The following is a 20,059-nucleotide window of genomic DNA, read 5'->3' on the forward strand; positions in this document are numbered from 1 at the left end:
TAGGCAACACAATAGAGGAGTGTTTATGGAACACCGAAGGAGCTTTTGGTATGAACTGCGGGTTAGTGGCTAGGACTAGCTTGTTCTTGAAAAATCGTAAGTATGGTGGGTCTACCATTAGAGCCTGAACTTCTGAAATACGTCGGGCTGAAGAGATGGCCACCAGGAAGGCCAATTTCCACGACAAAAACTTTAGAGACGATGATGACATTGGCTCAAAGGGAGGCTTCATAAGAGACGTTAAGACCAGATTGAGGCTCCACTCCGGCGGAAATTTCTTCTCTGGAGGGAAACTCCAAAAGAGGCTTTTGAGGAAGTGCTTAATCAGGCGGTCACTGAACAATGGTGTCGAATGCCGTTGACGAGTAAACCTGGAAATGGCTGCTAGGTGTACTTTTATTGACGATACCGACAGGCCCTTTTGAGCTAAGAACAGCAAGTATGGAAGGAGCTGTTCCGGCTTAATCGATTGCGGGGCCAAACCTGGTTGATCCTCACACCACTGACAGAAACTCCTCCATTTGTACGCGTATGAGGCGTTTGTGGAAGGTGCTCTTGCCGCTTGCAGGATACGCCGACAGTCCTCCGGAATCGTTAGCCGACCAAATTCGGCGAAGTCAGGAGCCAGGCCGTCAACTTGAGGCTGTCCGGGTCGTGATGCCAAACGACACCCTCCTGTCGAGACAGAAGGTCGGGGGTCTTCTGGAATCTCATCGGTTCCGCCACCGCTAAGTGTAGCAGGTCTGAAAACCACACCTGTCTGGCCCAGTACGGGGCCACCAGAATTATCCGACATGGGTACCTGAGGATCCATTGCAACGTCCTCCGTACAAGGGGAAATGGAGGGAATGCGTACAGGAATTTGTTCGTCCATGGGAAGGAGAACGCATCCCCCAGTGAGCCCTGCTGAGGCCATCTGCTTGCGTACTGATGGCATTTCCTGTTGTTCTTCGTCGCAAACAAGTCTATGGAAGGGTGTCCCCATTTCTTGAATACTTGTAGTTGTTGGTCGTTCAGCACCCATTCGTGAACTTCGTTCATTTCTCTGCTGAGGGCATCGGCTTCCACGTTTCTCACGCCTGGTAGGTGGAACGCTAAGATTTGCATGTTGTGTTACAGGGCCCAATGCCAGATTTTCTGTGCCTCCGTCGATAGGGACCTGGAACGTGTCCCTCCTTGTTTCCTCAAGTAGAACATCGTAGTGGTGTTGTCCGTCATGACACGCACCACCGAGTCCCTCAGTTGAGGAAGAAAAGATTTCAGAGCCCATCGCACTGCTCTCAGTTCTAGCAGGTTGATATGTAGGGAGGACTCCTGCAACGACCACTGGCCTTGTACCTGTAACGTATCCAGATGAGCTCCCCATCCGCTTAGCGATGCATCCGTCACCACCGTCTTTTGGAACTCTGGTTCCAGTAGAGGCATTCCTTTTGTTAGATGAGTAGACACTCTCCACCAGCAGAGTGCTTCAACTAGTTGTTCGTCGACGACCAGTCTGTCTGACCAGCGACCTCGGCTCTGCGCCCAACGGTCCGCTAGAAATTCCTGGCAAGGTCTCATAAACAGACGGCAGTTGTTTATCAACGGAATGCAGGACGACATGGTCCCTAGCAGGGACATGTACTTGCGCACTGAAACCTTGGTACCGCCTCTCCATTCCAACGCCTTGCTTTGAAGTTTCTGAATTCTTTCGCTGGATGGTCTCACCAGGCTTGTGTGTGTATGAAACTCCGCTCCTAGAAAGACCAAGGTCCTCGAAGGCTCTACGGAGGACTTGTTGAAGTTTATTGCGAAGCCCAGTTCCTGTAAGAGGGACATTGTGGCCCTTAGACTGTCTCGTGTTTGTTCCTTGGACGAACCTCTGACCAGCCAGTCGTCTAGATATGGATAGACATGGTGACCATCCTTTCTTAAATGGGCCACTATAGGGGCCAAGCACTTGGTGAACGTCCTGGGGGAGGACTTGAGCCCAAACGGGAGGACCTTGAACTGAAAATGCTTTCTCCCGACGACGAACCTTAAATATCTCCTGTGTCGTGGGCGTATTGGGATGTGAAAATAAGCATCTTGAAGGTCTAGTGATGATAGATAATCCATGGGTTGCACTGACCTGATAACCTCTTGGAGCTTTAGCATTTTGAATTTTAGGCTCTTTAGCCACTTGTTGAGTACCCTCAGGTCGAGAATGGGCCTCCATTTGCCGTTCGGCTTCTTGACAACGAAGAACCTGGAATAAACTCCTTGTCCTTCCTGTGCCACAGGAACTCTCTCTACCGCCCCTTTTCGCAACATAAGCGCCGCCTCTTGTCGTAGGATTCGGAGGTGGGGCTGTGTCGAGAATAAAGGAGGAAGACGCGGAGGCTTGTCTTTGAATTGTAGCGCATGACCCATGCGAATCGTGTCTAGAACCCATCGATCTGTGGTGATGCATTTCCATCGGTCGAAGTGATGAGACTCGACCCCCCAGGACGTTCCGAAGGCCGTCATTGGTTGCTGGTTTGCTTGTTCTTCGTTGACGACGAACCCGAGCCTCGCCGCCTGGAGGCTTGATAGTCCCTGCTTCTACGTGCCGACTGGGACGCTCGTCTGAACCCTTGTGAAGAGTACGAGGGCCTGTTAAATCCACGGTCCCTCGAGGCTCCAAAGCGGGAGTTTCCAGAAGCACCCCTGAAGGGGCGAAAAGAACGAAAGTTTCTACCCGTTTCAAGGGCGCCGAGGGACCTAGCAGTATCCGTGTCTTCTTTCACCCCTTTCAACGCTTCATCAACCTTTTCGCCAAACAGGTGTTCCCCTTCGCATGGCATGTCAAGGACTTTGTACTGGACTTCAGGACGGAAATTAGTACATTTGAGCCACGCTTGTCGACGAAGCACTACTCCATGGTTGATTTGTTTGAAACCAGACTCTGCTAGGTCAACTGCGATATTAATAGCGTGGTTCGAGGCCTCTTCGCCATCCCGCACCAGTAACATAGCTGCTTTCCGGTGTTCGTCTGGCAGGTGTTCTAGGATAGGGGCTAGTTTGTGCCACATTTCTCTATCATATCGTGACACGATCGCTGAGGAATTGGCTGCTCTTACTGTCGTCGCTCCGACCGAGAGCACCTTTTTTCCAAAGGCGTCCTGCCTCCTAGCCTCGCTTTCCGGTGGCGTTGAACATTTTTGCTGTACCCTGGCCTTCCTAGCCGCTGCCGCCGACACCACTGAGTCAGACAGAGGCTGTGATGTTAGACATTTTGGAGTGGACTCCGGAGCTTTAAACTTTTTCTCGATCCGTCCCTTTATGGCTGGCTCCGAGAACGGATGACGCATCGTCTTGAGACCTTCTTGCCACACGTGGTCCAGGATTGGGATGGCAAATACCGATTTTATCCTTTGACCCATGTGGTCAAAAAGGAAACAGTCTTTCTTCTGCTCCTCAGGAATCAAGCCGAACTCGGAACAAGCTTTTCCCATCATTGCATGGAAGGCTCCCACATCATCCGGGGGAGATGGCTGTGTCTGGCTCCTCGTAGACTCTAACTCTACATCCGAATTCCATGTTGGGTCCCTCGACGGTGACAGGGAGATGTCTGACCCCGAGTCACCCGGTATAGAGTCGGACTCCGACAACTCACCCTCCTCCTGAGCTCGAGGACGATCTTTTACCACCTGGGGAACCGATGGGTGTTTAGTCGTCGAGCGGGCCGTACAAGTTTGCTCGACGACGGAAGGTACAGAAAAAAGTGACGATGACGTCCCAGGTTGAGGGAACTGCGTATCCAGCCGTTGCAGGAGCTTCTGAAGAGTATTAAGCACATCCAGAGACAAAACCGTCTGGGGGGTCAGTAGCGTGGATGGTATAGGTACCGTACCCCCGCTCGCACTCATCGTCGTCGTCGCCGACGTGGAAGGCCGTAAGCCTAAATCCGATGGCTGCAGAACCGTGTCGCCTTCTCCTTCCGCCGAGCACGCCGTGTCTGGCTGCAGTAAGACCTCAGGGAGGATGGGGTCATAGACCTCTGGCAGCCAAGCCATAGACTGAGTCTCCGTCGACGAAGGAATCCCAACCGCTGCTGCCTGAACGGTAATAGGCATCGTCAATGACACTGAGGTCGACGAGCACGTCGTCGTCGTCGAGCCCTTAGACTTCGTCGTCGATTTCGATGCCGACCTGGAACGGTTCCCTGAGGAGGATTTTGACAGCGCTAGCCTCTCCGTCTTAGATGATGAGGAGGAGGAGGAGGAGGGCTTTTTATGTGATGAGGAAGATCCAGCATGTTTCCCTTTATGCTTGTCCTCAGTGCGAATTTCCGCTGGCCGTACCTTTTTCGATGGAGGCTCCGACTTGCTCCTGGAGGCCGTGGAGCCAACTTCCGAAGCCGGGTAGGCACCCGCTCCGTCATTAAGCCAGTCGACCAGCCTTCTTTTACGGTCCTTAAGGGTTTTTTGAGAGAAACCCTGGCATATCTCACATCTATCCGCCGTGTGGTGCGGGTGGAGACAGTAGATACAGTCCATGTGGCCGTCTCCTTCATAAACTTTTTTGGGGCCACATGTTGCACACGGGCGAAATAACGCTTGACATAATTCTCCAGAATTTGAACTTAGCCGAAGCGAAACAAAAAAAACAACCTAGTTTTCGCTAGTAGTAAACACGAGGATCCCACTACTTTGAAAGACGGTTGAAATCTGAGGGAGCGCGGGGGCGGGGCCTGTATTTATATCATGACGTCCTGACGGTGCGGGCACGCATGATACAAAACGAGGTGGATAGGACGCATAAGCGTCGAAAAAGTTTTCCTACGGGAAAGGGTCTATATAATGTACCGGGGATTCCCAGCCTGACGACGGGGAATATTCTAAGCATGTGAATCCATGAAAGATCCAATGCTGGAGAATTGCCCTGATGTTACCACCCACTGACCACCCTGAAGCATTCTCCGAAAAATATGTGCACTATACAAGGAGACCCAGGCGATTCAGAGCCTGATCCCCTGAAGTATATTTCTTTGTGTTTATAGAATATTTGGCACAAGCATACCCACAACTTGAACAAAGTGCTTATCCCGTTCTGCCCACACTCCGATATGCCTTAGTAAGGAAAGTTTGAGAGGTCTTCGTATTCGCCATTAGTGACTATTTAGTTTGCAGAGCTTGAGGGTACAGACAACTATTAAAACAATAACGCCTTTCTTGCAATTTCCAGACAGGCAACTCTATCATCTCTTCAGCTGCACGGACTATGCAGAGTAAGAGTGGTCATGTCGGAAAAAATAAACTTTGTGTTGACTCTGGTGTGCGATTCCCACTGAGCGTTGGGCATTATAGTGTAGCAGCTCTTCTTCGCAATGCATGCTACTGCTGTACCCCCTACTAACATTCCACCGACCCAAGCAGGAGGAACTACCATGTCAGTTGGAAGAGGGGACACTGCTGCTAAGTTAAGGAGAGCTAAGCGCAGTGTTGACAGACATGAAGGGAGTTGACATGTAGCTCATGTACACAGCACGAGTAATAAACAGGTAGTACAAGCTCATGTACACCACCGGGGAGAGGGGTTATATCGGCTCCTTAATACCCTACGCCATGAGTACTTCGAGAACGTTTATTGCAGCTGAAATACCGGAAGCCAAATCGCAGTGCTTGTTGTACCTCGCGATGGTCCAGACGCGAGGCAGATTCCAGGGAAAGACAGCAACCTTAAGATGGATGTCAAAGGGAATCTACCCATATGAAGATAGCTACATCAAGACATTAGACAGGATGAACAGTTACTGGCAGCGTGATGAAGTGTTGCAATACATAACTGATGGGCCAGAAAAGGGGGAGACAAAGACTGTTAAACTGAAGGAATTGTCATGCCCCTGGACAAGAACAAAGGAAGTAGGAGGAGAGCCTGGCTGCCGGCAGAGACCACAGATCTTGATCTATGGACGCGTATACACCAACAATGGCTGGGAAGATGGAGTGGTGGGAAGCAAGACATTAAGTGTATTAAGAAAATGACAAGTGCCTGAGGAAGTTGGACAGGAGTGCAAAGCGGGTAACCTGGGTACAAAATGAAGCTATCACAATGGCAATTCATTTGAAGACACTGGCTCTGTGTTACCAACACAATGGCGATGAGGAAGTTGGTGAAAATGTGGGATGCAAGGCGGTTGAGATTATCCAAGCAATGGGAGCAGGGACAGCAGTGCTGATGGATCACTATTGGGCATGCAAGTCTAAAGCACATGAGAAACTTCCACTAACTGGGGAGGAGTATGCCCACCAGCGCACATCAACATGCCATTGTTGGTGGTACCCAAGAAAGATGTGAAGCTTACGACTTTTGAAAATGGAAAACAATAAAAGGAAGAAAAGCTCACTAGAGTAATACCACCTGCCCCAGTAGAAATGACTGACGAGCAAAAAGGACTGAGTGGAGTGGAAAGTGGGTGGTCGGGATTGTTTCTCAGGCAAATCAGAAACAGCCTTGGACGAAGTACCAGCACAACACAGACGGTTCAGCCGAACACAAATGTTCTTTACATCGCTGATACCCAGAGTACAGACATACGCAAATGCTTACAAAGACCTTGTTGGGAGTGGATGGTAACAAATTCTACTGTTAATGGGTCCAACGCTTTAAGAACACTAAGATTTGAGAAGCTCCAGAACAGATACGTTCTGGATCTTCTCACAGCAATGGAAGGAGGAGTTTGCACAAAAATAGGGAGTTCCTTTTGCACATTCATACCCGCCAATGACGAAGATACCGGAACTCACAGATGCAGTTGCACGCGAAGATGGAGGACGAAGCACGTGCAGCAGGGAAGGACAGGAGTGGTTTAGCATATCTTTGGTCATGGATGCCATCGTGGCTGGCAGATGGACTAAAGGTGATAGAGCACTGGCCCTGGGGGCAGCATCCCTGTGTAGGATCAACATCTGCATTGGAAGTTGCAAGAAAACAGCATAAGAAGCAATAGGAATGCAAATACTAATGGATGGGAGCATAGGAGCAGCGATGGATGACAGACTAAGAGAATAACAATGTGTGACCTCTTTCCGACAAGGGACAGAGGTGGACAATCCCAGTGACCCAAGGAAGTATAAAGGGAAGTGCGTTTGGTGCAACCCTGAAGGAGTGTGCGCTTGCATGTACTGGTTTTTTGATGATCATGTAAACTATTATGGGCACCTCAGAGGATAGACGAAGATATGGCAACTTAAAGGAGACTAATGGTTCTTTCGTGAAGTGGTCGACAAGTCTACCAGAGGGGTGGAAGGTCGAAATCTACTCCAGCTTCCGCTAGACAGAAGAACAGGAAGAACCAGGATTGTTCATACCATTCCCGACAGATTGACAAATACGTTGAAAGGTACCCACTCCGCCAACCATACAGCCAGGGCCAGCACACATACTGCCTAGAGTGGATGAGGAGGCTCTGGACGCCTTTAGGGACACGTCAATTGACAGCCTCGACTAAAAACGCCAAGACCACCGGTTCAATGTTGTTACGAAACTTCATGACATAGCAGCGTTAGACACGAAGCACATGCGTCATCCACACATCGGGACATAATCACGCACCCGAATACACGAATGCATACAGTTCTATAAGTTATAAGGCAGAGACATATACATGCTGTCTACACTTTTATTATTTTGTCACTACCTTGACCGCAGCGACAGAAATCGCAAGAAGCAAGAGATCCTGTTTAAGAGCTTGCAGATGCTTATATGCAAATAACCCTACAAAACTGCAGGGGCACCTGAAGGACCTGACTGAGCCATAAACTACTAACCTATGGACATTACAGAATGTAGAGGCCCGTTATGGCTTAGGGAAATTGCAAACAGGCTGCATACCCTCGGATGAAGCCGAGCTGAGCGAATTCAGGCTACACAGAAGAGCGAACGTGTGGGACAAAGCCAGCTGCCAAGGGCACCTAGATTCAAGTGACATTCCATTCCCTGAACTACAGTAGCACCAGCTGCAATAAACATAAATAAAGGAATTCAGACTAATTCAAGAGCCGCAGAGCTCCAAAACATGGTCTCTGGACACGTGACCGACCGAGCCGATGAACCGAAACTAGCAGCTGGGAAGCGGAACAGTCTCTGGCAGCCAGACAAAGGCTTGCAACAAAGTTGTTACAGTGAAGCCAAGTGTTGCATGGTGAGAACAAGCACTCAGTCTTTAGTGTTGTACACACGTTACATGCAGACAGTTCTTTTTACCTTGAAAAAGCTACACTCAACAGAAAACAGATTTGGGTCCCAGGCCTAGAGGTGTGGGGGGGACACCGCTCTAGCCAATCACAGTACAGGGGCCTAGGGGAGGGCAGCAAGGGGCACACACCAATGATCAGACCCTCACACTGCAACATTGTAGACTTATTTTTTGGGGATGAACCAGGCCAGCCATCCGACATGGGAGAGCCAATGAACTAACAGCTGTAGGGTCTGCCATAGGTGGACTATCACTCAACGCCCAATCCACACGCTCGATAGGTTTGCCGGAGAAGGGCCCAGGTTGTGAAAGTCATTGTGACGTGGATTTGACTAAAAACTGGCCTGTGAGCCAGAGATCACAGACGATCCAGGAGCATGTTCCATGTTCCGATCCTTGTTGGTTTTGGCTGCCGGTCGGTCTGGGTCTGCGTTCCTTTTGGGAAGGGAAGGAGTTAGGCCTTCCATGCATTCGGGGTCCACATACTCCTAGTAGCCATCCTGCATACATGGGAGTTTTATCATAACATGGACCTCTCCCTCACTGTGCTCAAAGAGGCACAGCTCCACCTCACTGATTAGGCCAGACTAGGCCGAGACACGTGTCTGGGATTGCTGTTGGCACTCTTGTTCAAAGGAGGTTTGCCAGGCATTTCGGTGCTGGACTGCTCTTGTGGGCGGGACAAAGACTGATCTGCAAATGGCTATTCCTCCTTTGTGAAAAGTAAAGTGAGCAATAAGCGATGGCTGCAGACTCTCAAAGTGAGGGGAAAAATACACAGAACAGGTTATCATGCCATGTTCTTTCTAGATGGGCGCCTGCTACCTTTTTTATAATAACAAGAGTAATTAGATGGGTGGGTCAGTTTAGTGGGGTGCAGGGATTGCTGCAACCCCTGACCCACCACACTTACTTTACCAGTCACAGCAGATTGATGGCTGCAGGCTTCTTGCTTCCCTGGCTGACACCGGCAGACACCACCAGCAGCAGCTTCTGTAGGAGCTGTCCTTTACCTCTGGGTCCTTGGCCGCAGGGGGTGGCAACGCGCAGTGGGCAGCCATGAGGGATTTGCTAAAGTAGGCCAAGGTTCTAACAGGGGAGAGGGGCGGAACAAGGGAGGGAGCGGACAACGGAAGAAATGCTGGGCAAAGAGTGCACAGCGCTCACAAAAGAAAAAACACAATTCTAGTCACAAACCCAAGGGGGCAGGATGCCATGGATGCCTCACATCGGAGTCCCAGTGGTGGTCGGGTCCCAAACACTCAAGAGGACACAGGTGTCTGAAGCAGGGACCGAGCATTCGCATGTGGCACATCTTGTGAATCCTCCTGCAGCCAACATGCGACAGGGCAAGCAAGGCACCAAAAAAGTTCAATGAGATTGAAAAATCAAAAACTGGGAGCAAGAGGAAAGCTAAAAGTCTCTGCGCTGGCTACCAGATCCAACAGTTCATGCAGAAAAAGGGACTGAGGTGAGGACTGGAGGGTGGGTCCTCAGTGGGGCGTTCCCACGCCTGAGGCCACGCCCAATACTAAATTTAAAGGGGAAGCTACATTTTTCGCTGCCAAAGGTTCAAGAACCGTCCCCATGTTGGGGACACCCATAGCAAGGATGGAGGAAAGGAGACGGGACGTATGAGGAAAATTGAAGCAGCACTGGCATATAAGTGAAAATGCCAGAATAGTCTTAATTGAATATTAAACCATTGAAAAGAAGCTGAAATACACATCACGTGGTTAAAAAATGATCCTGAAAGTAAAGGTTACCCAGGAGGATCATTTGTAAAACAGAAGAACACTGTACCACTTACACGAACGTGACTGAACTTTACATTTTTGAACTGCAGGGAACATGCATTCCTCAAAGCCAAGAGTGATGTAAATATTAACTTAACCCAAGATTGGTGCAGTCATTTCCCCGAGCCAAGAGTGGTATAAACATTTTCCCAAGCCAAGAAGTGTGCAAGCATTGCCAAAGCCTAATTTTAAAAATATTATTCAAAGCCAAAAGAGAAAGACTAACAACAAGGCATACAACTGAGCTGCTCTGGTTGGCAGGAAGAGAAGGGGTGAATGCAGAATTATAGAAGGGTAAAGCATGCCGATTTTCATTGTCCCCTCAAAGCTGGTATAGAAACTGGTATCAGAACTCACATTGCCAAAGGAGGAAAGGTAGAAAAACATCCTGAAAGCATTTTGTTTGTTGGTGTGGCAGAAAGACAAGAGTGGCAAAGAGGCTGCCCTTCGGGAAGTTGAATGTTCAGAAGAAGAGTGCCTTGCTTACACTACTGGCGCTGTGGTAAAACCTGTGGTTGTCAGTAGATGTAAGACTTCTGAAGCACTGTTGAATGTGGAACACTATCGGGCAGGCGAATAGACCCGCATGGCGACTTTCTCTAGCGGTGAACCTGGAGTTAACTCAGTAGAAGCAGAAGTGTTAGTCATCCTGACAAAAGTTGTAAACTACGATTTATGGTGCTATAAGAAGACAGCTCAAATGAAGCTGCGTTTCTATTTTCTTTGACATACACAAAGTGTGGCAACGCACCTTGAGCAAGAACAGCCATGGTGTTTGAAGTGGACTTTAAAATTCAAAGAAGAATTGGTCTTTTGGTTGAACATTGATTTAACAGAACTTACTTTTGACAAAGTGAGGATGCCAAGAACTGTGTTGGAACTTGGTTGCAAACCCAGATTTTCTTGTTTCTTTTTGTTGAACATTAGAATGGAGTAACCTAAAATCTGGGGATGGGGATTTCACCCAAGTTATAACAAAAGACTCAATACATTACAAATGGAGTTGCTAATGTTGTGAATTAGCATCTATTTTCTTATGTATTTTTGTACAAGCATGAGGGCCAGATATACTTTTGTTAGAGTGTTCCCTTTACTTTATGGTAGGCAGGGAAATAGTTGTTTGGCTAGTAAGGAGTTTATCGAAATGTATACTTTAATAAAATGGCACATTTTGAGAAATCTTCCAAAAGTTTTCCGCCTCACATTTCTGACCACTCACGAAAAGGGCCAACAACCATCCACGTGGGATGGACTTCAATCAGTATAGAGGAATTGGGACAGGACGCAGGAATCAAAAAGGAGTATGTGAACTAGCTAAAGGACCAGTACAAAACCACTCAAATCACTGACTCTAGATTGATATAAAATGTCAAAATTAAGTTCACTTACAAACAACTTTATCTACTGGATCATGGTCATCAAATGTAACAAATCCAAAGCCTCTTTTTTTGCCCGACTGCTTATCGGCAATAACTTCAATGCTTTCGATGTTCCCATACTCCTCAAAATAGTCTCTCAAGTGGTGTTCATCTGTGTCTTCTTTTATTCCACCGACAAACAATTTTTTCACAGTTACATGGGCACCAGGCTTTCCAGATTCCTAAGAAAGGAAATTGGACATACAGAGCTGAAGTGGTAAACCAGCTTATTTAAAACAAACTCATTGTCACCTTTCATAAGAGGTTAGGCTGGCAGTCTACATACATAAATACATAGCAGTTTAACAAAAAGCAGTCCTAAAGCTTAGTACATCTACATACATGTGGTCACTTGTAATGGACAGTCTTACAAATTGCCAAGAAAAGTAGTAAGATAAGACTGTCCATTACAAGTGGTTTTGTTTTATTGAATTAGTACTTGCTCTCCGAACATCTAGTGTATGGAGACTTCTTTCAGCGGAATTAGTTGGATTTTGAAAGACAAATGGAAGTTCCATGGATTGATGTTCATGGAATTTAGAAATGAATGTAGGTGTAAATCGTGGATGTGTGCGCAAACTCACTGTGTCCTTATGAATGGTAACAAATTGGTCTTTAACCAAGATTACTTACAGTTCACTTACCCTCCTAATGGAAGTAATAACTACCAGAAAAGCAGTCATAGGAGAAAACCTTAAGACCTTAAGACTAGCTTTGTGCATTGGCTCAAAAGGAGGGCCCATAAGTTTAGTAAGGATGACATTTAAGTCCCATCTGGGACAGGGGGCAAGAGGGTAGTCTTTTTACACACTTGCATAAAAGCAAACAAATAATCAAAAGAAAAACCTTTTCACTCATTTATAAACAGTCTTTCTTCTATAAACCAATCACTGAGCTCTGGGTCGTACTGCCCCCAGCTAATGACTGCCCTCTCCCCAAGCCTCTCCTCTGGCAGTCATCTTCAGATTTGTACCACACGTTCAAGTTTTGGGAGTCCTCGCGTTTTGCTTTTAGAGCCTTCTGCATTTTTTTGGGCTTTTTCAGTAGGAAAAGTCTGTTTTCTTCAATCGAGCCCATGCTCTCCATAGTTTACCATCCGATTAACGTGGACCTGTTTTTCAGCAGCTTTCTTTGCCCCTGAACGGCTTAAATTGTAGAGTGGTTTCTTCTTGGAAGTGTACAGAAGAACATCGGGCCTACACAGCGCCGGATCATGTCAGGCAAAGGACAGAGCTTCCCTCTTCAAGCTCTATGCCAGCTGCAGTTTGTGGAATGTTTTCACAGACGACAAGCATTCCCAGTGCCTGCATGGTCTACACCCGACGCACAGGAAGAAGATTGCGAGATCTGCCATGGCTTCTCCAAGCGCACGATGAATGACAGGCACGTCCGACTAGTGACGTGGTGCAAGGCCAAGGCCCCTACACCGTGTGGTACACGGGGAAGTTCCCCCATGAATATGGCCACCCACAGCAGGCTTCTAAGTCCTTTGAGGGCGCTCCACTCATGGGGGCCCAAGACGAGGGCAAGCACTGTGAGTCCGCTTCCGCCGGGGTCGCCGCGCAAGCGGGACCCGCGCCAGTCGGGGCACGTTCATCGTCTCCATCAGCCGTGATCTCCAGCCATCGCTCCAGCTCTTTTTCCAAGAGAAAGTCAGCTACTCCAGGGAAGCTGCAAGAGATCGGAGAAGGCCAAGGAAGAACACGTGTCCGTCCTGCCAGCTCAGGCCTAGGTGATCCAGGCCAAGACATCCTATTCCAAGACATCCTATTCCATCGAGATGGTTGCTGGCGCCCTCTCCAAGGCGAAAGGGGGTGACCCGCAGGGTACTCCGGTGGCGGCCAGAGTACACTCCCTTCCAGCCAGGCCCATGGAGAAGATTTGGAGAAGAGGATGCTGGACCTCAGCCCAAGGCCGACCCCTCAGGACCTGAAGAAGGGGAGAATGGGGTGGGGTTGGGTCTGAGGAGGACGCTGGGATCTGTTGCCCCCCCTTTTACCTGATGTAAAACATCATGGTGGTACTGTCCATGAAGACCCTCACCACCTTGCCCTTGAGGGACGGAACGAACGACTTGAGGGCCCAGAACACTGCTTGAAGTTCCAGGACATTGATGTGGAGATCCCTCTCCTCCGGTAGCCACAGGCCTCTGGCGTGGATACGTCAGGTGTGGGCTTGTCAGCCTTCCAGGGAAGTGTCCGTTCTGACCATCTCTTGGTACGGAAGACTCTGAAAATCTGTGCCCCCAGCGATGCTGGAGCACATGCCTCACCACCTTATCGCTTGACGGAACTCCTCATCAAGCATAATCCTGTCTTTGAAGCTTATGGACACCTGGACCCACGAGTGTCCAGGAACCCCTGAAGGGAAAGCATCCGCAACCTGCAGAGACTGATCACAACAACTTCATGCCGAGCAGCAACTTGATGGTCCGTACCATGGTGATCTTCAGTGCCAGCAGTTGTTGCACCTTGCTCAAAATGGGCGCTATTCGTTCTTCTGAGGGGGTTGCCAGGCAGGAGACCATGTTGAGCCTGGACCCCAGGAACAGTGCTTTCTGCGATGGAATCAAGCAGGACTCTGGATAGTTCACCGAGAACCCCAGATTAGTCAGCAGCCGGACAGCCCTGTCAATGTGTTAGACAGCGATTTTCCTGGACTTGGCCCGGTTGAGCCAGTCATCGAGGTACGGGGTACACATGTATCCCTTGCAGACGTGGAATGGCCGCCACTGGTGCCAGGCACTTCGTAAACACCCTAGGCGCTGACTTCAGTCCGAAGGGAGGGCCATGAATTGGTAGTGCTTTCCCTGTACGACGAAGCGCAGTAACCTCCGATGCTTTTCATGAATGAGGACATGGAAGTAAGCGTCCTCTAGATCCACCGACGTCAGGAAGTCCCCTTCCTCCCATTGGCAGTGCACGTGTTGCAACACAACCATCCTTAATTTCTGGGACTTTAGGAATTTGTTTAGATGCCGCAGGTCGAGAATGGGCCTCCAGCTCCCAGTCTTCTTTACCAAGAAGTTTCTGGAGTAGATTCTGGAGCCCCGGAGTCGCTTTAGAACCAGCTCTATAGCCCCTTTTCTGAACATAGCCCGTACTTCCTGCAAGAGCTGAGGGATGTGCTGCTCCTGCTGGGCCACCGGTGGTACCCAAAGACAATTCGGTTGGAATTCTAGAAGGTGTCCGTAGGCGAGAAAGTCCAGCACCCATCGGTCAGTGGAGATCTTTTCCCACTCGCTGACGAAGCCCGCCAGCCGGCCTCCATGGGCGGGAGCCAGACGTCCTGGCCGCTTCAATCATGCTTTGGGGCCTGCGTGCCGCCATGGGAAAGACGACAGCAGCAGCCACCTCCGAAATGCTTGGAACGACCCCTTTAGGCCTCCTGGGTCATGGAACGGGAGGGTTGGCGGTACGAGGATGATCCCTGCGGAAACCCTCAGACGATCTTCTGGATTTGCCTCCCAAGGCACGAAAGTAAGGGCGATGCTGCTGAAGTGTGCCCAGGGCACGGGCCGTCTCCGCGTCGGTCTTGATGGCTTGCAACGATTAGTCGACAGCCTTCCCCAAGAGATTGTTGAACGGCAGGTCCAGGACCATCCTTTCTGCTGAAAGTTGGTGGCTTTCAAACAGCCACGACAGAGGCAGACACTATTCCTCATCTGGAGGACCCCAGTGTCCATGACGTCGTGGGCCACAGTGATGGCATGGTCCGATGCCACCTCGCCCTCCTGGAGGATCTCCAGCACCTTGACCCGCTTTTCTTCGGGGAGAAATTTCAGCAGCGAAGCCATCCTATACCACAGCTCCCTGTCGTATCTGGCCAGGATCGCAAGAGCATTCGCTGCTTTGACCGTCTTTGCCACCGAGTATATCACCTTCCTACCCATGGCGTCCAACTTCTCCCCCTCACTGTCTGGGGGAACTGAGGCTGAAGACTATGAATTTGAGGACTCCTTCCTCACAGCAGCAGAGTCCAAGGAGGGCTGCGACCGCAGGCACTTGGGTGCAGACTCTGGCACCCAGTATTTCTTTTCCAGCCCGTCTCTTTTCACCTAGGCTGAGGCGGGATTCCTCATCAGCGCCAGGCCCTCATCCCAAAAGTCGTCCAGGAAACTATCTTCCCTGCTAAAGGAAACCTTCCTTCTTGTTCTCTTCTGGTGTCAGCATGAAGAGCTCAGATGCCCGGGCGACCATGGCATGGAACAATCCCACTTTGTACAGTGGAGAAGCTCTCGTCGGCGAGGAAACGCTGCTGTCGTCCGTGTCCGTCGTCGCCATGTCTGTCCCTGTATCCTTGGGGGGGCATGTTTGGTAGTTGATGAGGCGGCGTGGGATGCCATTTCCTCTTTGCCGGCGGGGGGCCTGGTACAGTCACCAGCGTGTGGAGAGTTGACAGGATGTCCAGCGATACGTCCCTGGGAGGTGGCGGGTAGGCTTGCTGGGCCCAGCGCCCACGTTGTTCCCCTCAACGATTCCTCAGTCATTGTCCTCCACGTCCTGAGGGACCATGTGAACGGACATGTCCTCATCTGAAGAAGAAATATCTGTGTCCTGGAGCACGGTAGAGGCCTCCACTGCACCCCCCCCGTTTTTGTATCCTGAGGGGTCGGAGCCGGGCTGGCATCCTTTTCTCAGGATGACTTTTCCTGGACAACCTGGGCCTTCAGGGGTAGGTCGGACACGTTACCCTGCGCCTTGGTCTTCTCCCAAAGTTTCCTGGGCTTAGCCCATTTTCTCTTTGAGGAGAAGCTGGAGCGATGGCTTGAGGCAAACAGCAAAGATGAGTGCACCCTGCGCATCACAGAACCCGCCTGCGCGACAACCTCGACGGAAACTGACACGCAGTGCTTGACCTCGTCTTGGGCCCCCACGGATGCAGCGCCCTCCAAGGACTTAGAAGCCTGCTCCTCGGACCAGCCAGTCCTGGGTGAGGCATGCCCCTGCTTGCCACACAGGGCAGAGGCCTTGGCATTGAGCCACGCCGGCAATCTACTGTGCCAATCCTTGGCGGTGCATTTGGTGAAACGCAGGTAAATTTTGCAATGCACTTCCTTGTGGTCCGGATGGAGACAGAGGCAGTGGAAGGGTTTGTCCTCCACAAAAACATTTCTCAATCCAAAGCTGGAGCAGAGCTTGAAAAGAACCTCAGTCCTTCTCATCCGGTGTAGGCCCGATGGCCTTCTGAAATCTTCGATGTAACGCTTGATGATTCTTGCCCTTGAGAGGCGATGAAAGATGCTGACAAACTGAACCCTGCTTGCCGGTCAAAGTAACGAAAGAGCACACGAAAAAGCATGAAAACATAGAAAAGCTCTCAGAGCAAAATACGAGGACTCCCAACACTTGAATGTGCGGTGACAATCTAAAGATGGGTGCCAGAGGAGGGGCTTGGGGAGAGGGCAGTCATTGGCGGGGGACAGTATGACCCAGAGCTCAGTGATTGGTTTACAGGAGAAAGACAGTTTGTAAGTGAAAGTGAAACTGTTTTTCTTTTACAGAGGATTACCTGCATAACAGGGAATATTCATGAGCATGTGAATCCATGCCAGACCCCATGCTGGAGAAACATCCATGTCTTGGGGCATGGCCTGTGGCTGGCCTTTGACCTCATCACTGCCCCCACCCCCTGTTTTTGAACCCTGAGGGGTCTTGGCGACGGCATCCTCTTTACCGGTGTCTTCGCCACCGCCCCTGCTGAGTTCTCCCACCTCAGGGGTAGGGACACTCTGGGCTACCTTCACAGGGTCAGCATCTTTGGCCTTCGAGAGCACGCCCACCACCATCTCAATCGTCAAAAAACTATTTTCCTGCGACGCCTGAGCCTTCTTGATCAGGCCGGCTGGCTTTTCTTCAATCCTAGACTTCTCGGGCTTCTCCCACAGCTTATCCGGGTTTGTCATTTCCTTTTCCAGGAGGAGCTTGATCGATGGCTGGAGATGAAGGTAGATGGTGAGGTTGATAATTTTGGGACCCCGCTTGCGCTGCAACCCAGACTCCTCTTGTCTTGGGCCGCCACGGATGGCGCACAGAAGCCTGCTCCTTGTACCGGCCGGTCCTGGGTGAGGCATGACCCTGCTTTAGGCACAGGGCAGAGGCCTTGGCTTAGCCACGCCGCCAGTCTACTGCGACGATCCTTCATTCTTCTCTTAGAGAACCCAAGGCAGATCTCGCAATCCTCTTCTTTGTGGTCCGGGTGAAGACAGGAGGGGCATTGAAGGGGTTTGTCCTCCACAATCATGTTGTTTCGCAGTCTGCAGCTGGAGCAGAGCATGAATAGGGTACTTCCGGCCATGGCAGACGAGAAGGAGAGGTGCAGAGTAGGCCACGTGGCCTTCTAGAAACTTCGATGAAAAACTAGACGATCCTTGTGTCAAGACCGGTGGGGGGGGTCTGTACTTCCGCTCTCTATATGGTAGAGGAGAGGCACAGAAGACCCCAGCCAAGATTCTCGATTACGGTAGCTATGGACGAGCAATCAAGGCCTAGCTTCTCAGGAGGTGATGCAGGCTGGTTCTTAAGTACAGTGTATCCCCCAAGCCCCCACAGAGGAATGTCCACACACTGTATTACTGAAAACACAGTCTTTATATAATTAATATTCAAGGGTTATGTACACTTATCACAATAACGCACTTTGTGCTCAGGAAAATCAGCAATGGTAAATATCTACAATTCTAAAGTGGTACCACTAATATTAGACCTCATTAAAGTGCATTCACAATACTGTTAAAATGGCACACAGATCAATAAGAAGGAAACCAGCAATAGAGAGAGGAGAGATAACAGAGGGTTGAAACAATAGGCAGAATACTGGCCCCTACCACTGGACACAGTTCTGTGTGGAGATCCCCCCACCTGGGCAACCTGTAAAATAAAGAGATCTAACACCAGCCCAGTCCATATATTGTTCAATAGTCTATTTCTCTCCTATAATGTTTTTACCCCCCCAATGTACCTGGTGGAGTCGAGTTCTTCGAAGAGGCGTCGACAGATCCTTCTTGAATGACCCCCTTTAAAGCAGGAGTCACGGATCGTCGAGAGGCGTCGAGAAGCGTCGAGGAACTCGGTGTTCGGTGTCGGGGAATCGACGGCCCTTCTTGAATGCCTTCCCTTTCAAGCGGGAGACACGGGGCGTCGAACGTCCGACAACAAACAAGGTAGAACGGCGTCGATGAGGCGGCAGGCTTCGATCCGAGCGGTGCTCGTCGGCGTCGAGACGTCGGCGTCCTGCGAGGAAGAGGCGTGCGGGGCACCTCGGCGACACTAGTTCTGGACCGCAAAGATTGTGGGTGACGGTGGCCCAGCAAGGGCGTCGAGTCGCTCGAGTCTTTGGGGTCGTGAGGTGGCGGGAAACCCACCGGCGGATTCTCCTCGGCGCGTTGGTCGTCCTCGACTTTCTCCGGCGGGACAAAGCGGCCGACGATGCGGACGAGGGAGTCCTTCAAGGCAAATGTTCTTAGGCAAGGAGCGGACGGCTCCGGTCGTCGGCGGCATGGCGTCAAGTGGTTCCCACGGCGGGGCAACACAACTTCGACGGGCCTCCAGCGGTTACACAGACCTGCGAACCCTGGTCGACGGCAATGGACTTCGACAGCGTCGATGTCCGGGTGCTTCACTTCGATCTCCTCGGCGGTCCCGTCTCGGGTCGGCAGCCTTTCGAGGGTCTGACTTCCAGGGCGCTTCGGCGAAGATTCAGCGGTGCTCGATGGTCCCTCGGAGCACGGGAAGAGGGCGCCTAGCCAGGTCCTCTCTCGGGTCAGTCCTCGACGATTTCGACAACCTTCAGTTCCGTCGAAGCAAATGCCACAGCAAGTCTTCTTCTTCCAGCTGGACGTCGAGGATCAGCAAATCCAGTTACTCTTGAGTGGAGACTCAGCTTCTGAATGCTTCTGAACAATTTCCAGTGGTGAGAGGTCCCCAGATATACTATTCTGTCTCTCATCCACACTGCTGGCACACACACAGCAGCCAATCACACAGAAGGGCATTCATGCAGTCAGTCAGCCAATCAGGCACACAGTGCATTCAGGCCACACTCCTCCCTTTCAGACACTCACAACAAGGAATGTGGATTGGGACAAGTACCCAGCCATTCAACACTACACACTGCATTCAGGCCAGTTTCGGGCAGGGCTGTCTCAGTCTTTGTCTCTCATGCCAGAAACCAGACAACCACAACAAGGAGTGTATATTGGTCACACACTCCATTCACCCAGGTCCCACCCACAGGAGGTACCCATAACATACAGTCACTGGGAAGGCTCCAGTCAGTCTAGCTGGGCCTTCACAACAACACCATATATGGAACTTCCACCCAACAGCCAGCCAGGGGGAAGGGACAGAGCCAGGGCTTCCCAGGACTTTGGGAAAAACAAGACAACAGGCAATAGAAAGCAAGAGGCCACAGGGGCCATCTTGTTTCTATCAGGAATCAACTGATCCCAATGGCAGGGCCTGGGTATCCCGAAATGGAGGACACCCAGAGCACCTGTCAAGTTTAGCATGGAGCTGCCACCAGCCCATACCCTGCTCTGTGGGCCACCCACAGGTGCCCAAAAACATACACTAGGGGCACAGGGTTGTACCCCTACCCATGGGTGCCATAAGGGTATCCCATGGGTCTGTTCACCAAACCAAAAG

At 50.6% G+C, this 20,059-nt stretch overlaps 1 protein-coding gene across 3 annotated transcripts in view; it reads right to left on the reverse strand.

Annotated features, from left to right (window-relative positions):
- Positions 1-20,059, reverse strand: part of HNRNPA2B1 (heterogeneous nuclear ribonucleoprotein A2/B1) — a 594,776-nt gene that overhangs the window by 518,229 nt on the left and 56,488 nt on the right. For all 3 annotated transcript variants that reach the window (XM_069648208.1, XM_069648207.1, XM_069648209.1), the window contains exon 4: positions 11,386-11,596. In XM_069648208.1, coding sequence (XP_069504309.1) covers positions 11,386-11,596 — 211 coding nt within the window. The remainder of the gene's footprint in view (positions 1-11,385; positions 11,597-20,059) is intronic.

The sequence above is a fragment of the Ambystoma mexicanum genome, chromosome 2q (assembly GCF_040938575.1).
Source record: "Ambystoma mexicanum isolate Mex_15411 chromosome 2q, UKY_AmexF1_1, whole genome shotgun sequence".
Classification (NCBI taxonomy): Eukaryota; Metazoa; Chordata; class Amphibia; order Caudata; family Ambystomatidae; genus Ambystoma; species Ambystoma mexicanum.